This window comes from Lemur catta, chromosome 15 (assembly GCF_020740605.2).
Source record: "Lemur catta isolate mLemCat1 chromosome 15, mLemCat1.pri, whole genome shotgun sequence".
Classification (NCBI taxonomy): Eukaryota; Metazoa; Chordata; class Mammalia; order Primates; family Lemuridae; genus Lemur; species Lemur catta.
This window is the reverse complement of record NC_059142.1, coordinates 45272871-45292395: the sequence shown is the minus strand read 5'-3', so window position 1 is coordinate 45292395 and position 19525 is coordinate 45272871. Positions and strand designations below refer to the sequence as shown.

The 19525-nt window shown below is 41.7% G+C and overlaps 1 protein-coding gene and 1 non-coding gene across 3 annotated transcripts in view; both read left to right on the top strand.

Moving 5' to 3' along the window:
- The window catches only part of PITPNC1 (phosphatidylinositol transfer protein cytoplasmic 1), a 231428-nt gene that overhangs the window by 137619 nt on the left and 74284 nt on the right, over positions 1-19525 (top strand). For both annotated transcript variants that reach the window (XM_045525869.1, XM_045525868.1), the window contains exon 5: positions 7557-7628. In XM_045525869.1, coding sequence (XP_045381825.1) covers positions 7557-7628 — 72 coding nt within the window. The remainder of the gene's footprint in view (positions 1-7556; positions 7629-19525) is intronic.
- On the top strand, positions 16977-17078 carry LOC123621369. Its single transcript, XR_006729100.1, has one exon. It is a non-coding gene; the product is annotated as a U6 spliceosomal RNA (small nuclear RNA).

Here is a 19525-nt window from a genome sequence, read left to right as displayed (position 1 = left end):
TGGTAACTCCTGTTTTTCCTACTTTGGGTTTGCTTGAAGCAAGGGATGTCTGTCATTCGACAGATGCACACAAACACATTCTCTCTGCTGTTACTGGCCACAGCACATACCGAACAGCAAAGCCTGTGTTTTCAACCTCTGCTCTCCTAGAAACACTTGTGTGCTTTCCTGATACTCAAGAGACACCATGAGATGGGGTCACAAGCATGAACTTCAGAGCCAACCTGGGATGAATCCCAGCTCCCTCATGTATTTGTTGCGTGACTTTGAGCATACCGCCGGAATTTTCTGTGCCTTTGTTTCTTCATCTGTAAGTGGGGATATTGATCGTATAGCTTCATGTAGCTGTATAAGGGTTAGTGAGTTAATAGATGAAATAATATATATCCATTATTTGGATATTGCCCATGGATAGTAAGTATGTATGAACACTATTGTCATTACTCCTCAGTTCGGGATCATGTCTGTCTGTCCCTGACTGGACATGTGGAACATCAACTGTGTTTCCCTTAGATCATCTTTTAGGTATCTCAGAACCTTCCAGGGTTAAGAAACACCTGGGCAATAACAAGTGTTGTCAAGTACGTGGAAAAATTGGAACCCCCATACCTTGCTGGTGGGAATGTCCAGTGGCGCGGCCACTCTGGAATGGTGCACCCATCTGGCAGTTCCTCAGAAGGTTAAACACAGACTTACCATATGATCCAGCCGTTCTGCTCTAGGTATTTACCCAAGGGAAATGGAGACATATGTCCAGACAAAAACTTATACAAGGACACCCATGGCAATATTACACGTAATAGCCAAAGAGTAGAAACAAATGTCCATCAACTGATGAATGGATGAATCATATGTGCTACATCCATACAATGGAATATTGCTCTGTCAGATAGTGGAATGAAGTACTGATACATGCGTGGATGAACGTTGAAAACACTACACTAAGTGAAAGAAGCCAAACACAAAGGGCCACATATTATATGATTCCATCTGTATGAAATGTCTAGAATAGACAAATGGTAGAGACAGAAAGTAGATTAGTGGTTGCTTACAATGTGATATTGGGGGGCGGTGGGAACAGGGAAGTGACTGCTAATGGATATGGGGCTTCTTTTTGAGGAGATGAAGATGTTCTAAAATTAGACTGTGGGAATCGTCGCACAACTCTGTGAATATACTAAGAACCATGAACTTGTATACTTGAGATGGGTGAATTATATGGTATTTGAATAAAGCTATTAAAGAAAAAGGAAAGAAATAAACTCCTGAGTTTGAGTGGGGGGGTGCTCCAAGATTCCAGCAACTTATGGAAAGTAAAGCATCAGGAGAGAGGCCTGGAATGTTTTTAACAAGCTCGGCAAATGAGGCATCATTCAGTAGGTTTTAGAAATGCGCTGTTATAGAGAATATTATTCTTATTTTACACTATATACTGGTAGGGCAGGATTAATACCCTTTAGCTTACAGTTTTTGCTACAGGCTGGGTGCTGTGGGAGTACAGTATCCTTTGATGACAATAATGACAATCTTCAAAGTGAACACTGCACATTCTTCTTGTTTTCCCACTCCATGCTTCTGAAGTGCAGAGCCCTAGAGAACCTCAGACTCGTCCCCACGGTCCCCGTTCTCTGCAGCCACTCATCACCACCCGGAAACTGACTATGAGAGTCCCAATGTGTTTGACCCTTTCTCTTTAAGATTTGGTTTGCTTCCATTTCTTGTAAGTGGTTTCTTATTACCATAGCAACCCTAATCAATCACTGGGCCAAAAATAGCTCTTTCATTTTTTTCCAAAGCGTGCCTGTAGTGAATTGGAAATTCAGCTCTGTCGTGCGTTTTGCATATGCTGCTTCCATTTCCCGACACTGAACCGGGGAGGGCTTGTGTCTGGAAATTATTCTTGCAGAGGCCCAGACATCTTACTTGTCGTTCCTGGTAATCTTCTTCCCGACTTCAGATCCCCCCATCACTTCCAAAAGCTACAAGCAGATGCATTTAAATGTTCAACACTTAAATGTTCAACCATTGCTTTTCTGCACATTCAGTGCTGGAGATTTTACAGGTACCAGATAATTACTTTCCAGTAAGAAGTTCATCCTGGTGGATTCCACTGGGTTTGGAAGGTCAATGAAAGATGTCCAGATACTAGATACAAAGAAAGCTGGTCATGGCAGGTGGCAGATGGCAGTAAGACCAGGAAGATTCTTCTGGCTTGGGAGGATTTAAGCTAGGAGATCAAAGATGAGATGATAGGAGAGCTTCTGTCTGGTTTCCCTGATTTCTTCATGACATTGCTACCATTTTTAGGGGGTTGAGTGCAAAACAAACCCTGGATATAATTAAGTGAGTTTTTTTTATGATTCTCTCATAGAAATGACTCATTGATGTCCCCCATGCTCCGGGGACAGGTGCGCTTTATTGTCTCTCCTTCTGCCTGTAAGCAGAGTCATCTTCTGTGGCCCCAGGGCTCCCCACTTCTGTTTTATGATGCTGTTTTTTACCTTCCTTGAGTCTTGGTTTTTGTAATTTGGCTGCATGAACAAAGTGGGCATAAAGCCTTTAGATCTAGGAAAGAAAAAAGTTCATGGAGATCCTGGTAGTGTTCTTGTTTCCCTGTGTGAAGTCCACAGGGGAAAAAGGAGCTGCCAAGGACAGAGTCTGGGACACATGGTGACATTTCCTCAGCAGCAGAGCATGTCGGGGGGCCAGAGTGAGGCTGGAGGAGCCCAGATCTGTTCTGTGGCTTAGCCACCTCCCATACCCTGGAAAGGACCAATCAAGTTCTTCCTGTTGCCCCCTCTCTAGAAGCCCACCACGTCCATTACACCCTTGCACATTCATAGCAGAGGATCTCCGCCTGCCCCCAGCTCTGTTTTCTCACCCACGTTGCCTATGGAAGTTTCATGGTAAGAGGCACAATGGAGCAACCAACATTTCTCCAGTGCTTTTTCTGCCAGACACTACCTGGCCCTGGACACTCAGTAGTTCATTTAATCCTCACCCCACAGCTATGAGATTGAGATCGTCTCCATTTTATAGATAAGGAAACTGAAGTGCAGAGGGATTAGGGAATTTGCCCAAAGTCACACAGTTTGTTGGAAAAGAAGCTGGGGTTTGAACTAAAGTCTATTTCACTCTAAAACTTGTATTTTTTCTACTGAATAAGCCCAGTTTTGGAAGATGAGGGGCTCCCTTCTCTCCCTGAGTATTTGAGAATGACTAGGTTAGATGGTATATTCCTTGTGGAAGCAAAATCCTTAGTCACAGAAAGCATTATCTGAGCAAGCTTAAAATAAAGGAGATGCATAGACATCTGAATAATGGGGGTGACTCTGAGTGCACCATTCCTAGTGGCTGTGGGGTTAGGGAAGGGTCCTCCTGTTGGAATGTGAGTACAGCAGTACTGGAGTTAACCATCTGGTCACTGTTCCAGGGACCTAGACAGAGAATAGTAGTGATGGCAAAGTAGATACGTGCTGTGATGAAGGGACAAACAGGATGCTGCCCACACACATGAGATAATCGTTTCGAAGCGGTGTTTGAGATGGTCTTTGAGTAAGATTTAGGAAGGAAATTAGGGACTGAGAGAACTGTGGACAAAAAAAGTGTGGCAGCTAGAAGTGTTGGAGGGAAGGAGGAGTGAACCTAGATTTAGGGGAGCCTAAATCCAAGGACTGATGTCCTTATAAGAAGAAGTGATGTGAAGATGGCAGTGGAGGTTGGAGTGATGCAGCCATAAGCCAAGAAATGCAGGGGCCACCAGGAGTTGGAAGAGGCAAGGAATGATTCAGATTTCTAGCCTCCAGAACTGTGAGAGAATAAATTGATGTTGTTTTAAGCCACCAACTTATGGAATTTACACAATAAATGGACCTTTCAAATTTGGTGTACCTGTAGGACTCTTGTTGGGGGTGGCCAGTGGGCAGCTGTTAATGTGAGAGGAGAAGTTGGGATTAGAGATGTCCATTTGGGAGGCTTCTGCAAAAAATGGTCATGGAAGAGTCAAAAGCAGATGAGTTCACCAGGGGTGAGGGTTTGGATCAAGAAGAGAAGAGGCTGGAGCTCAGGATCTGAGGGACCACCTGCAGGGCAGGGGCAGAGGAGGGAAGACAGGCTGAGAAGGAACTGCTCTTCAGGACAGAGGAGTGGCTCTGTCTTATCCAACAGTGTAGTGAGGTCTCCAGGGTGCTGATGGAAAAGAGAGGCTGGTTTGGAAATTCTTTGATTATCAGTCATCTCCGTACCAAATTGCACTGATAGAGAAGTGGGAGGCAAAAAAGTAGAAACGGCAAGCATTGACTACTTTTTTAAGAAGTTTTATTGTGAAGACAAAGAGAGAAAGATTGACTATACATAGAGGAAGAAACATAATCAAAGGAACTTTGTGCTTATTCACTTTTTAAGGATATGACATTTTTCACTATAGTTTTAGGCTGTGGGAAGTAAGCAGGGAGAAGATGAAAGTAATCAATGAAACAAAGTTCCAGAAAGAGCTTACGAATATTTTTTTACTGTGCACCTACTACGTGCCAGGCACTGTGCTGGGGTTTACCTGTATGATCTCCCTGATCTTCTGAACACTCCTACAGAGTAGAGAAGAATTGTCCCTGTTCTATAAATGGGGAAACTGAGGCTGGAAAGAGTAAAATAATTTGCCCAAGTCAATACATCTGGGATTTGAGCCCAAGTCAGCTGACTCCAATGTCTCAGTTCTTTTCATTATTATTACTTTTCAACTGTAAAAAGGAAAGCAGTGTCTTTCTCTGATTGACAAAGACTTAAGAAGCATCAAGAAAATAAGCACATTTGCAATGAATGAAAGGGAAGTTACAGGTGTTTCTATCACATGGTCCATGTCCCCATTCAACAACAAATCAAAATGATCAACTTCGAGGGAGGAAGGGTGATGCCAAGCAGGGTGCCTTGAGAGGGGAAAGGGTTTAAGATAACCTCAGCAGGGGGGATCCTACAGGGAGCCAACCAGGGAGAAATAAAAGACCTTGCTTAACAGTTAAGGCTCTGCTAGGATCCGTGGGCTGGATTTTCAGAGAAGCTAACCTGCATGGGAGAGGCGAAAGTTTATCGTAAGATGGACATCTCACTGGGAAGATTTAATGATAGCTCTGAAAAACCCTGGAGCCACAGATAAATCTGATTTTAGCTTGAGACACCTGCACACTCCAGGGCTCTGAGAACCAGCCATCAGACATCCCCAGGGGATTACCAGCCCCAGCCCACTTGCTGGAGGAGAAAACGCTGACCAGCCCAAGAGTTGGCCTGTTGGTCCCCGTTCTCCTCCTGCCTTGCTGAAGCCAGGTGCTTGCCCAGCCTCCTGGCAGGGTTATCATTCTGACATGAAAATAACCTCAGTCCTTGACTCAAAAATAACAACATCTGCTAATTTGCATGGGAGTTTTGCATTTCATATACGGGTTTAATACCCAAATGCTAAAATTCATTTGTTGGGCTAGTTGTTTAGAGGTTCAACTGGTAAAAATTCCTTGAGGGGTTCTATTCTGGTGCACCCAGACCCATGCCCGCCCTACATGGCTTTCTTGTCTTGCCACACATTGAATTGACTCTCAGGTGAAGTATGGGGTAAAAAGTACAAAATCAATTTACCTAAAGTCTTGTTATTTTTAAGAAGGTCTCTTGGCAAGGGCATCTCCCCACATTCCCGTGTCAATTGGAGCTCTGAAGTGGGGCTCTGAGTCCTCCAAGGTCTTGATTCGGGACAAGCAGCCCCTCCCTGGTACTCCCTGGACCCAGGTGTGAGGGCAGTGGTTATGGAGCCAGAGGTTTGAGAGGAGACAGCAGAGAAGATGTTAATGAATAATCGCAGGGCCTCATTCTCCATAAAGGCAATTACTGGGATTGATTGTTTCCGTGTTTCCTTAGTCACCATTCAGATTGCTTCACTCAGATTAAGACTGATGAATGCCGACTGTGCACAGGCATGTGATGTCAGGAGAGTTATCGATGGCATGTCCAAGGCCTCTGCCTTCTCATGTACATGCCACCAGGAGTCCCAGCTGGGCTGGAAGGGGAGCATGGTCATTGTGCAGATGGAGCACGTGCAGTGAACATGGGTATTTGTGGACTATGGGATTTTAACTGATGTGCTCTGTTGGTTTCTTTCCCATGCATGGTATAGTGAGGTGGTTTTTCAACTCAAGTGCACAGCATACCCTGAAAGTCTTGGTAAACACAGATTGCTGGACCTCACCTCCAGAGTTTCTGATTCAGTTGGTCTGCGGTAGGACTCAAGAATTTGCATTTCTAACAAGTTCTAGGGTGCTGCTGCTGCAGCTGGTCTGGAGAACCCTACTTTGAGAATCACTGGGTAGTGGCCAAGATCATGGACACTGGGACCAGGCCACCTAGCTTCAGTCTTGACTCTAGGACTCACTAGTTGTGTGATCATGGGCCATTCACTTAACCTCTCTGAGCCTCCATTTCCTCATCTTTAAAGTAGGGATGACAATAATAGTACCTCCCCCATGGGGTTGTTGCAAGGAATAAATGAGTTAGAACTTCAACATATTTATAGCAGTGCCTAGTTTAGAAAGTATATGCTCTGTGAGTGTTGGATACATAAATACAGGACCCAGCCTCCTGGGACTGTGATCATAAGAGGCCAAGTCTCATTTATCTAACACCTGCAACTCCCAGTGGAGTTGCTGGGTCATTTTACCTATTAGCCTTCAATCAATGTGCAGCTCGGTGCTAGTTGGAGGGTGGGCATTCCAGCACCCATCAAAATCCTCTTCTCAAGCTTCCTTGACCCTTAAATCGACCGAATGCATAGAACGTGACTCAACGAGACTGCGACATGAGGGTGGTTTTGCATTTGGGGTTTCTCTCCCTCATGTGGGCAAAGAGAGGGGCTGCCTTTTCTGGTCAAGTTCACTGATCACTGATCACTGCCGTTTGTTAAATGTTTTCTCAGTGCTCGGCACTATGTTTTTACGTACATGATTTTATTTAATCCTCAGAATGTCACTCTTAGGTAATAGTTGTTATTCCTGTTTTAATACTGCTGGGGTTCAGAGAACTTAAATGATTTATCCAAAGTCACCTAGTAAAAGCCAGGTCTGTCTGACTTCAATACTTTGTGATTGTAAAGTTCTCCGTTACCACCTCCCTGACTTTATATGTGTATTTATATAAAAATTAAGACTGAGTTCCCAGAAATCCAGCAGTGGCTACTGCTCCCCTAAGGTCAGCTCCCCAGAACTGGAATTGGCCTGTTTCAGAGGTTTGCTTGTCGAAAGCTTAGGGTAGGACTCACAGAACATTTTCCTTTGGGAATGTCCTCTTCAGTGACTTGCTGCTATGGCTGGTTATTCTCTCTGGCCCAACTTCTGGATGAAATTGTGTTCATGTTCCCAAGGGCAGCTTTTCTTGTCTGAATTTGGATATCGAGCTAGTATCTTAATATTTCTGCTCCAGAACAGTGCTCCTAACCAAACGGCCAGGAGAGCGTCCAGACGCTACACTGAATACGGGAAGGGAGAAAAATGTTGTGCTAATGAAAGTTTGGTTTTTCCCCACAGTGTTCCTTTCTGCCGAAATTCTCCATTCATATAGAAACCAAGTATGAGGACAACAAAGGAAGCAACGACAGCGTGAGTAGACCCACCCCACCCCCATTATACACTGTGCTCGCCTCTTGGGCTCTGACAGCCGCGCTACTTCTCAAGGCCCCTTGTGCGACCAGGGCCAGCAGCAAGACCTGTGCCTGGGACCTCAGAGACGTGCTGGCCTTTGGATTTTGAGGGCTATTTCCCTGAGACTTCTCCCTGTCATTATTTTGCTGTCCAGCTTTTCTTTCTTCTCATTTTTACGTACTTTCCATGGGCCTCTGTGCAGAAATCTCTGTGACCTGGGATGATTGGCCCTGTAAGTGGAGAGGATGTTGGGGCACTTAGGACTCCAGGATTTGGTTTCTGATAATGGGATGGAGCACGTATCTTCTCAGTGACTATTAATATTTACTTAGAAAAGCGAATCCAGTCAGATACATGTATGTATACTGTACATATTAGCAGGACTATGCTTATGTTCACATATGCAGTATACGCGTGCACAACTCGTACATCTGACCTAAAAATCAAGGGATGCCCTTGTGAAATACTTACCTCATGAGGCATTTAGACTTTTACTAAATTTCAGCCAAGTACTTTGTTTGAACTTCCAGAGTACCTGGAATTTTCTAGAGTAGAGAAAAATCCAGCCATCCCTTTGAAGTGGTGACCCCAAGGAAAATGTTTAGGACCATCCTCTTGTCAGTGGCCTGAAATCAGAGGCTCTTTGCTGGCCAACTGCATTGAAACCACAGTGTCTAAAACAGAGTCACACAGTGTTTAAACTTGAACCCTTAGGCCCGGCGCAGTGGCTCACATCTATAATCCTAGCACTCTGGGAGGCCAAGGCGGGTGGATCGTTTCACCTCAGGAGTTCGAGACCAGCCTGAGCAAGAGCGAGACCCCATCTCTACTAAAAATAGAAAGAAATTATATGGACAACTAAAAATACATATAGAAAAAATTAGCCAGGCATGGTGGCGCATGCCTGTAGTCCCAGCTACTTAGGAGGCTGAGGAAGAAGGATTGCTTGAGCCCAGGAGTTTAAGGTTGCTGTGAGTTAGGCTGACACCACAGCACTCTCGCCCGGGCAACAGAGTGAGACCCTGTCTCAAAAAAAAAAAAAAAAAAAAAAAAAATACTAGTAAGTAAAGGAAAGGCTAATGGAACAAAAATACTATATTCTGGTCCTATTCTCATTTTCTTCCCATCATTAATGGGGATAAAATGGCTAAAAGCATACAATGAGCCGGGCGTGATGATACGCGCCTGTAGTCCCAGATACTTGGGAGGCTGAGGCAGGAGGATCACTTGAACCCAGGTGTCTGAGGTTGCTGTGAGCTAGGCTGATGCCACGGCACTCTAGCCTGGGCAACAGAGTGAGACTCTGTCTCAAAAAAAGCAAAACAAAACAAAACAAAAACAACTTGAACCCTTACAAAATAATGACTTTTTTCAGATTGGAAAATTCATACATGATTATTAAAATTTGGAAAATGCAAACACAAAAGTGTCAAAAAAGAAAAGAAAAACCAGTAGCAACCCTACAATTCAGAGATGACTGCTGTTAGCAATTTGGTTCATGTTGCAAATTATTAATAAATTTATTTTTTTGACCAATTCCTCTAAAATTGAATTGTACAGTATGCTATTTTTAACATGTTGTGAAGTATCCTTCCCAATATGATTTTTACTGGCTGCCCTGTATCCCCTCCTTCAGTGGACTTCTTTAAACAGTTGCTGGTCACTGGATATTGAAGTGGGCTTGACCATTTTGACATAGCTGTGGACTGTAAGGAAAACCATCAGGTGCCTGAATTGCTTTTTCTGGCACAATCTGAATATACAAGGGAAACATTTTTTTAAATATCTTTTAGTTGTTCCAAACCAATTCCTTTGCTTTCTCTTTTCCTGTATGCCTCTGTCCCCATAAGTTAATTCAAAACAGCTCTCCCTCTGAAGAGCTGCAGAGAGGACATGCGGCCTTGCTGTGATCCTTATAGGGTGGTGGGACCACAGTAATCTCTGGTTTATCCTGCTCAGTTCAAATAGTCTTTGGAATTCACGTGGTTATTATGTATTATCTTGTATCCTGTTTCTGGCAGGTGCTAAGTTCTTTTCACTACTCTCCTAGGAATTTAGCCTTTTCACTACTCTTCTAGAAATTTAAAATGTCAAGTTATCCACTTTAGATTCAGAATCCATGCCCGTGCCAAGGGGCCAGGCCCCTTTGAAGCTTAGGCCTGCAAGAGAAACCACTGAGCCCCTGGGCACCCTGTGCAGCCCTTGTGCACACAGTCTGCTTCCTCCGGGAGCATTGCCAGCTGTGGTAGCCACGCTACCTGCTCCCCAGCATGCTGACTTGGCATGCTTCCTTGTCTGTCTGTCCTGGCACCCAACTCACCCCAGCCCATGTCGTGCCATCTTGTTACACTAAAGACGCCCTATGTGTGTTTTTGCCCCAGATCTTCACCCCCCAGCCTCTGCCCGGCTCTGCTCTGTAGACCCCTGGGCTTTGCTCCTGAGGCCACTGCATCAGACAGCCTCGCCCCAGCTCAACCAGCCTTCTTTGCCCATTCAGCCTCCTCCAACTTCCACATTCAGCAGCAGCAGTTGCTCATCCATCTGGCTTTCAGGTTTGGTCCTGGGAAGGCAGAAAAGGAGGGTGGCATGAGTTTTCATTCACTCTTGTTAATGCTTCAAAATCTGAACATGAGAAACATGTATTTCTCTAAACATTCTTTAATTATTAAAAGATAGCTTTGTCCAGCCAGGGGTTCAAAACTAGAGCCTTAAGCCAAAGCATGTGCTTGTGTGCTCTTTTTCTGTCCCAGTTGAGTATGGAGTTTTTGGTGGGAGGCAGTCATGGGTATTTCTCTTGTCTCACTGTGCTTCCAAAATATTTAATAAGCTCAGTTCATTTCTTTGCATTTTCTAAGTGTAGAGTCTTATCATTCAGCTACCATCCTTCATACTGCTATCTGCACCCTGTTTCCTCTCTACCTGCCAAAAATTTAATGAAATTGATGATGATAAGAAGCAATAATTAAATTGAAAGATGCTAGTGATAATCACATTGATTAGTGGTTGAATCCACTACATGTCGTTATCTTATTATCAATTACCATATAAGTAAATTTTTTTACGTGACCCAATATTTAGTAAGAAACAAAATAGTGGCAGGATAACTAGATATAAATATCTTCTGCTCCTTGTGAAAAATAAAACCAGTATATTTGTGACCATGAAAACCTGCAAACTGTGATTACATTAACCAGGACACAATGGGGAAGTTTGTCTTAAAATGAGGCCCATTTATTTTATGCACATACTCATGAGAATTATTTAGGCCTTAATTAGCGCTAGGGAAGATGACACCATGCCAAGGTCAGGTCCTGTTGTTTGTCCAAGGCCATAAATCTAGATCTGGGGGAGTCCGTGCTTAGCACTGCCTGGTTCAGCTGAAGTAGAGGCTGTGCGTGTGACGGCTGCTGCCAGGTTACTGGTGTGCTGTGGGGTTAATGGGGGCAGCCTCGCTACTTTACTTCCTCTTCCAAACAAAGCAGATACCCTTTAAAGCAGTGGTTTTCAGCCTTGGCTGCACATCGGGTTCACCTGAGAAGTTTTAACACTGGCCCTCCCCCCCCCCGGGATTTTGATTAATTGGTCCTGGGTGCAGACTGATCTAATCCAAGCAACATGTGAAGGACAGAACGCTCCCTTCCAGAATGCTGAACTCTCCAGGTGAGGCTGTGTATGGTTTTAGAGAGTCATCCCTCAGGCTGAACCTGATGTGTTCCTTTAGGGGACATGGGATATGCCACCCCCACCCCACGTGAGGATCTAGACCAGGGGTTCTCAATCGTGGCTGCATAATTAAACTCACCTGGGAAGCTTTAGCCATCGCTAAACGCAATCTCCCACCCCCAATGATTAGATTTCATTTGTCTGAGGTGGGGTTCAAGCACTGGGATTTCTAAAGCTCCTCCAGGTGAATCTAAGAGGTGACAAGGCTGAGAACTATGGATTTAAGGATTACTAAGTGCTATTTAAAACTATAAACACTTAGGAAAACGGGTTCTCCAAATGTCTTCACTTCTTCATACTCCTGGAACTAGAACAGTTTATAAAAGGCATGTTTATAACCACCCCCTGGCCTGCACCCTCCCACACAACAAAAGGGCCTCAGAGTACCATGTACGTTCTCATTAGCCACATGTCACCAAGGACATTATTCCTTGGCAAAGAAACTCCTCTGATAAGATGGAAAGAATGTCCAGTTTAGTTCCTGGAAACATGAAGCTCTGTCTCTCACAGAGCTCTCCTTGGAAGTTGCCTAAAAGAAGTATTCGGAATATATTTAGTTTCTAGTTCATCTGCTCGGTAATGAGAGAACACAGAGTTGTTCTCTGTGAAACAAAAAGATCAGTATCGAAGTTTAAGCTCTATGACCTTAAACAATTCCCCTAACCAATCAGAATCTTGGTTTTTTAATTTAATAAAATAGAATAAATAATGCTTCCATCAGTGTATGGAGGATTCATAAAGGTTGTTGTACATGGAAGCATTTCCTAAACTGTAATGTGCAATGAAAACATTAGAATATTGTGATGGTGATGGTCATACCTTGGGACTGACTGTGTTAATGATGATTTCCTAATGAGACTCTGACTTTGTCCAAATTGTCAATAAACCAATAAAGCTGTTCAGCAAGTTTTGAGGACCTGCTATGTGCCAGGCATTATGAGAGGCATTGAAGATACAGCAATGAGGGAGACAGCTCAGTCCTCCAGTATTCACAGAAAGAGAGGAGGCTGGTAATAAGTCAACAAACAGAACAATGACAGCAGAAGTGCTGAGAAGGCAGTACCAGGATGGAGGCACTCAGCCTGCAGCTATGTGGTCAGGAAAGGCCTCTTGGAAGAGATGGCAGGTCCATGTGAGACTTGAACATGGGAAAGAGCAGCATCTGTAGGACTTTCCAGGCAAGAGGCTTATTATGGCAGAGATGTGGCCCTTCCCAACCAAATTCATATGTTGAAGCCTTCAGAATGTGATTGTGTTTGGAGATAGGGCCTTTAAAGAGGTCATTACGTTAAAATGAGGCCATTAGGGTGGGCTCTAATCCAATCTGACTGGTGTCCTTATAAGAAGAGAAAACTTGGATGTGTGAAGAGACAGGGTGCGCCATGTGAAGACACAGTGAGGAGCCATCTGCGTGCCACAAGCCTCTGAAGAAACCAGCCCTGCCCACACCTTGATGTGGACTTCCAGCCTCTAGAGCTGGGAGACAATCACATTCTGTTGTTTATGTCATCTCATCTGTAGTATTTTGCTATGGCAGACCCGGCAAACTCATACAGAAGGCAAAACCTAACATATTCCGGAAGTATTGGAAGCAAGAGGAAGTAGACAGGTAGGAAATGAGATTGAAAAAGCCAAGGGAGCCAGACCACGTTAAGACCTGTGGGGCCTCAGAAAAAAGTCTGGATTTTAGTGCTGTGGGAACTTATGCAAGGATTTTAAAAGAAACGAGTGACATGACGTTGTTTATGGAGTCTTTGGATAAACTTTTTATTTTGGAATAATCTTAAATTTACGTTAACATTGCAAAGACAGTGCAGAGAGTCCCCATATACCCTCTACCCAGCTTTCCCTTGTGTTAACATCCTACCTAACCAGGAAACGTTTGTCAAAACTGCAGGCTTTATTCAGCTTTCACCGGTTTTCCCATGAATGTCCTTTTTCCTCTGTTCCAGAATCCAGATTAGGACACCTCATTACCTTGGGTGGTTTGTGTCTTTAAATGTTTACTCTGGCTGTTCCCTGGAGAGTGAGTGGAAGGATGGCAAGAATGGGAGCAGGCAGCCGTGACAGTGATGCAGGCAAGACAAGTGCTAGGCTAGAAAGATGGCCAAAGAGGGGAGGAATGGATCTTCTTTGGAAACAGACTGACTTTCTGCTGATGTGGGGCATGAGATGGGGGCAAAACAAGGGTGACCCCGGGCTTTCCAGCTGTAGCTGTTGGCCTCCCCAGTGGAGGAGAAGTGGGTTCTGAGGGGAAATTCAAGAGCACCATTGTAGACATGATCTGTTTGAGGTACCAATGAGCCTTCCCAGTAGAAATGGCAGGTAAGGAGCTGGATATGCAAACCTGGAGTTCAGAGAGAGGTGTGGGTCATGATTCAGAGATGAAAATGGATGAGATTATCTAAGGAGAAGAGTGACAGAAAAGAGAAGGTGCCAGGTGGTCCAGGATGGAGAGCCCCCAGGTCCTGACAAGGACCTCTCCATGGCTTTCAAGTTATTATTATCTTTACTCTTTGGTTAAGAGTCATTTTTAATCACTGAGTTGTACTTGATTTTAGGAAATAGACTGTCTCATTTGGTTAACTACAAAGGTTGACCAGAGAAATCTGGCTCCTTCCCCTGGTTACCTCCTTTGGATGAATTGCGTAAACATCTCAGTGCTTTGACTGGGATCAACTTGCATTGCCTCAGACAGATGTTAGAGAAGTTCTCTTCCTGACCACCAGTAGCTTTCCCTGGAAGTTACCAGCTGACAAAGAAGGAATTCCATCACTTAAGGAGAGCTATATTTATTGAGAATTTGCTATTACAAAGGTCATCACAAAGTTTGTTTCATAATTAATACAGCAGTGTCCCCTTATCTGTGGTTTTGTTTTCTGCGGTTTCAGTTACCAGTGGTCAACAGTAGGTCAAAAATATTAAATGGAAAATTTCTGAAATAAACAATCCATAAGTTTTAAATTACATGCTCTTCTGAGTAGCATGATGAAATCTCTCACCATCCCACCCCATGTCTCCTGGGACATGAATCGTCCCATTGTCCAGTGTATCCACATGGTACATGCTACGCGCCCATTAATCACTTAGTGATGGTCCCAGTGATCAGATAGAAAAAACATAGCATATATAGGGTTCAGTGCTATCTGAGGTTTCAGGCATCCACTGGGGTTTCTGGAACATGCTCTCCACAGATAAGGGGGGACTACTTTATTTGTATTTGTAACATCAAGAGGACAACATGGATGGATGTAGGGTAAAATAATTTATTAACACATTTCAAAATGTACTAAAATTAAATTGGAAAGCAGGACTGACAGTGAGAACTGTAGAATCCATATTTACAGGTCTCTAGAGCTGATTATCTTTTCCTTAAATGGCTTCTAATTGAGGATTACAGAAAGAAAAAAAGCTTTTGCTTTATTTTTAGAAATGATCTCTGATGTCTTCAACTTTTATGGTTCTGTTTTTAACCTTAGATTATTATAACCAGCCACCTACAAAATCTGTAATTTTCTCTAATAAGTCAGTACCTGTTCAAAAGAAGGCTGCACAAAACACCCCCATTTGCAGTTTGGAAGGAGGATTATCCAGTTTGGCCCGTGAAGTGGAAAGTCAATGTCCTTGCTCGATCTGTGTCTAATGGTACCATTTTGAGGACAATAGAAAACAGATCATGTTTGATTCCTTAAGATGTGGCTATTGCTATTTGTGGTATAATTTGTGATCTGAGAGCTGGATTTTAAAAACACATGAGCAAAAGGAATTTCTGTCTGGCATGGGGGCTAGCCTTATGAGTCTTAGAGGTGTAGTCACAATGCAGTTTACCTCTGCATTCAGAGAAGCCAGAACCTGCTGCTAGTAGTCATTATTATTAATAGAGACAGCTTAAAGTAATGTCTGCTTTCTGTCTAGGCCTGGTTCACTGGTGCTGGGAAAAATTCAAAAAGAACTGCCTGTGCTGATGTGTTAGTACCAAGGGTTAGGAAGACAGTTAACTGAACTGGTCAAAAGCAGTGTAAGCAAAGACAGCGCTGAATCATGGTTGGGAAACTGGAATTTGGAGCTAGAAAAGCAGTACCAAGTATCAAGATCTGTATGACCATTTTGCAACCACTGCAGTAGTAATTGACTCAAAGGAGTCATCAGTGGGTACAAAAGCCATCGAGTGAAGCAAGTATTGGGGAGCAGGATATTCACACTGTTTCAGTGTGTTGCTGCAGAGATTATGTATCAATTACAAACATGGAGAAATCTAGTGGATACAATCAAATAAGCAAACGTTGCATCACTAATAATGAGATGCACTGATGTAATACGCCTCCCACTGTGGCACAAGGAGAAGGATGCAGCATCATCAGCCAGGGATCCCCTTGCCACAGTGTTTAACCGGGATTCAATCATGTGGAAACAGACAAGTCCAAGTTGAGGGACACCCCAAGAAACAATTGGCCAAAATGCTTCAAGAATAAACATGTAGCAAAAGACCAACCACCAAAAGCAAACACAAAACTGGTGGGCTGTCCTTGATTAAAGAACAGTGAAGGAATTTGACAACCAAATATAATGAATGCCTGTTCCTTGATTAGAAGATCCTAACTTGGAAGAGGGGATGTAGGGAGCAAGAAAAGATATTTTAGGAACAATTGGGGGAAATTTGAATATAGACCATATATAGGATAATAGTATGGAATAGTATTGAATCAATATTAAATTTCTTCTGTGTGATCATTACATTGTGAATATGTAGGATAATGTCCTTGTTCTTAGGAAATACATGTTGACATACTTAGGAATGAAGTATCATGTAACATACTCTTACTCGCATATGTTTCAGCTAAAACAATTTTTATTAATACATTTTTCCTTAAAAAAGTCATAAGAAAAAGTCATAAAAATTGAAAAACTATTTACATGTTACAATGAGATGTCATATAACTTACTCAAGGTCACACAATGGATCTTTCATTTTTCATGTTGGTAGCCAAGAAGCAGAAGTTTTCTGTCTTCTCTCTTTTTTCAGTGATGTTTTGATTTCTCTAATGAAACAGAAAAAAAGTTAGCCTAGTCATAACTGTCACCAGTGTCAACATTGATTCTATTCACCCAAAATGTATTTAAGAAGAGAAGTGTTTTTGAATTATAGAAACTCTAGGTTCTCTCTAAGTAATTTCACACTCTGGATTGTGTCCTGAAATTTTGAAAAGGCAGATGGAGATGATTCAGACTTCTCATGTACAATTTCCGAAGGGTTAGCACTCAGGCTATGTACTCACCTGCATGTTTCTACACCACCCTATTTGTGTCTGCCCCCTGAACCACAGCGCTTATCATGCTGTAATGTAATTGCTCATTGTACTGTCTCTCCAACTAGTTTACAGCTTTATGAGGGTAGACACCAAATCTTTCTTATTTAAGGTTATATCCAGAACACCTGGCATGTGGGAGATGCTCATAAAAGTTTGTGTTGAGACACTAAACATCAAACCAAGTCAGGAATAAGACAAGGATGCTTGCTATACCTCTACTATCCAACATGTTAGAGAGAAACTAGACAATACAATAAGGAAAGAAAAAGAATACCTGCTTTGGCAGCATATAATCTAAAACTGCAATGATAAAGAGACCATAAGCAGGTCCCTGTGTGATGACGGCACACAAATTTGTAAAGTCTTCTGTGATTTTCCTCCTTTGTGTAAGAAAGGAAAGAAGAAAGTATACATCTATCTGCTTGTTTTGTGAAAATATAGAAAGGATAAACCGGAAACTAATGAGATTGGGTACTACAGGGGATGCGTAGGGGCAGGGTGGAGAGATGGAGAGAGAGGTATTACTTCTGGGAGTGTACCTTTGTGAATAGTTCAGCTTTTGAAATCATGCTAATGTTTTCTACACTGAAAAATAATAAAACCAAATTAACAGAGATTAGGTGGGGGTGGGAGATAGGAGATACTAAGATGGAATATAAACAGAAATAAATGAACCTAAATGTATCTTAAATGAATAAAATAACCACACTGAAAAGGAAGAAAAAAGACCTACCCCAAGTAATTCTCAATTTCACAGTACTTTGACTGTATACCCTCTGTCTAAAGACAATAAGAGTTATAAACAAACATTGAATTCTAAATCATAAGTTTGTTTCTTACCATAGTATGGGCTAATAATACTGAAATTATTTTCTATGCAATGTAAGTTTGAGCAAATGTAGAAGAAATAATGGGAAATGTATTACTAGAAGAAAATCACCCTTTGCAACCATCATAATGGTAATTGATTTAAGCAGTAAACATCATTGAATGCTGAAACCAGTGTGTGAAAAGTTTGATGATGGACAGGTTATTTACATGGACTCAGTATTTCTCTGCAAATTACTTATTAATGGAAAGTGGAAATATAAATAATTTTATAACAGAAAAACCTGGTATATACCACCTTAACCAAATGTCTGTAACATTATATCAACCCTGGAGCAAACCAGTGTCAGGAATAATATGATGTACTTAAAAGGACACGCCCTGACCTCTGTGGTAATCCTGCCAAAAATTGCATAACCTAAATCTAATTGTAAGGAAACTTCACACAAACTCAAACTGATGGGATTCTATAAAACAACTGGCCTGTACTCTCTAAATTGTCGAGGTCATGAAAAACAAAGAAAGGCTGAGGAATTGTTTTAGATTAAAGAAGACTAAAGAGACAAATCAACTATATGCGATCCTGGACTGGAACCTGAACTGGAGAAAAAATAGCCCAAAGGGTATTACTGAGTAACTGGCAAAATTTGAATATGGAGTGCAGATTAGATAATAGCATTATATCTGTGTTAAATTTCCTGATTTTGATAATTGTACTATAGTTATATAAGAGAATGTCCTTGGTCTTAGGAAATTCACCCTGAAATATTTAGGTATCAAAGGGACATGACATCTGCAATGCATTTTTTTTAAAATTTATTTATTTTTTATTTTTTGTAGAGACAGGGTCTCTCTATGTTGCCCAGGCTGTCTCGAACTCCTGGGCTCAGGTGATCCTCCTGCCTCAGCTTCCCAAAGTGCTAGCATTACAGGTGTGGGCCACTGCATCTGGCCAGCAATGTACTCTTAAATGCAAATGACAAAGCAAAAGAGCAAATATTAACAGCTAGAGAATCTGGGTAAAGGGTGTTCAGGAATTTTTTTGACTATTCTTGCGATTTTTTGATATGTTTGAAATTATATCAAGATTTCAAATTGTAATGATTTTTTAAAATAAAATTGAAACAGGAAAGAATGGTTTAAGGAATGTTACCAAAGATAAAACATTTTTGTAATTTGCAGATGGTATGTCTAAGTTAAAAACCTAAAAGAATTGATAAATTCTCTGAAATAGATAAAATATTCAATAGTTAAAATGATTTGACTTCAGCAAAGTTTCTGGGTACTAGATCAACATATAAGTATCAATAGTATTTCATAGATCAGTAATAATCAATTAGAAAATATTAAGTTCATCGTCAATACCAACACAACTTTAAGGTACCTAAGAACAAATCTAACTTTTCTAGACAAAAGTATTATAAAGGAAGGACATAACAGAGACCTGAATAAATGATAAATATTCCATGTTCATGGATGGGAAGACTATAAAAAAGTAAATGACTTCCTAAATTAATCTCCAAATTAAATGTAATTCCAGTCAAAATCTTAATAGGATTGTCATAAATTGATTATAAAATCAAATGGAAGAATAAAAAGTTCAAAAATAGGTCAAATTTTGAACAAAGAACAAGAAGGGGAGAGTCATCATATTCGATAACAACACCGTATAAAAGAGTGTAGTATTGACATAAAGATAAAAATAGTCCTAAGCTGATAATGTGAGTTTGGTGCAAGGTGATGCCAGTCAATGGGGAAGAAAGATAAATTTCTCAGTAAATGACATTGGGTCAACCGACATTTCACATGGAGAAATAAAATAATAGATTCCTACCTCGCTTCATAATCAAAACTAGACTCCAGAAGGAGTTTACAAACCTAAGTGTGGAAACCACTAAAATCATTTAAGAATATATTGTTTATGGATACATTTACATATTATATAAAATATAAAGTTTTTGTTAAAACATGGACCAGGTTCACAACAAATTTATG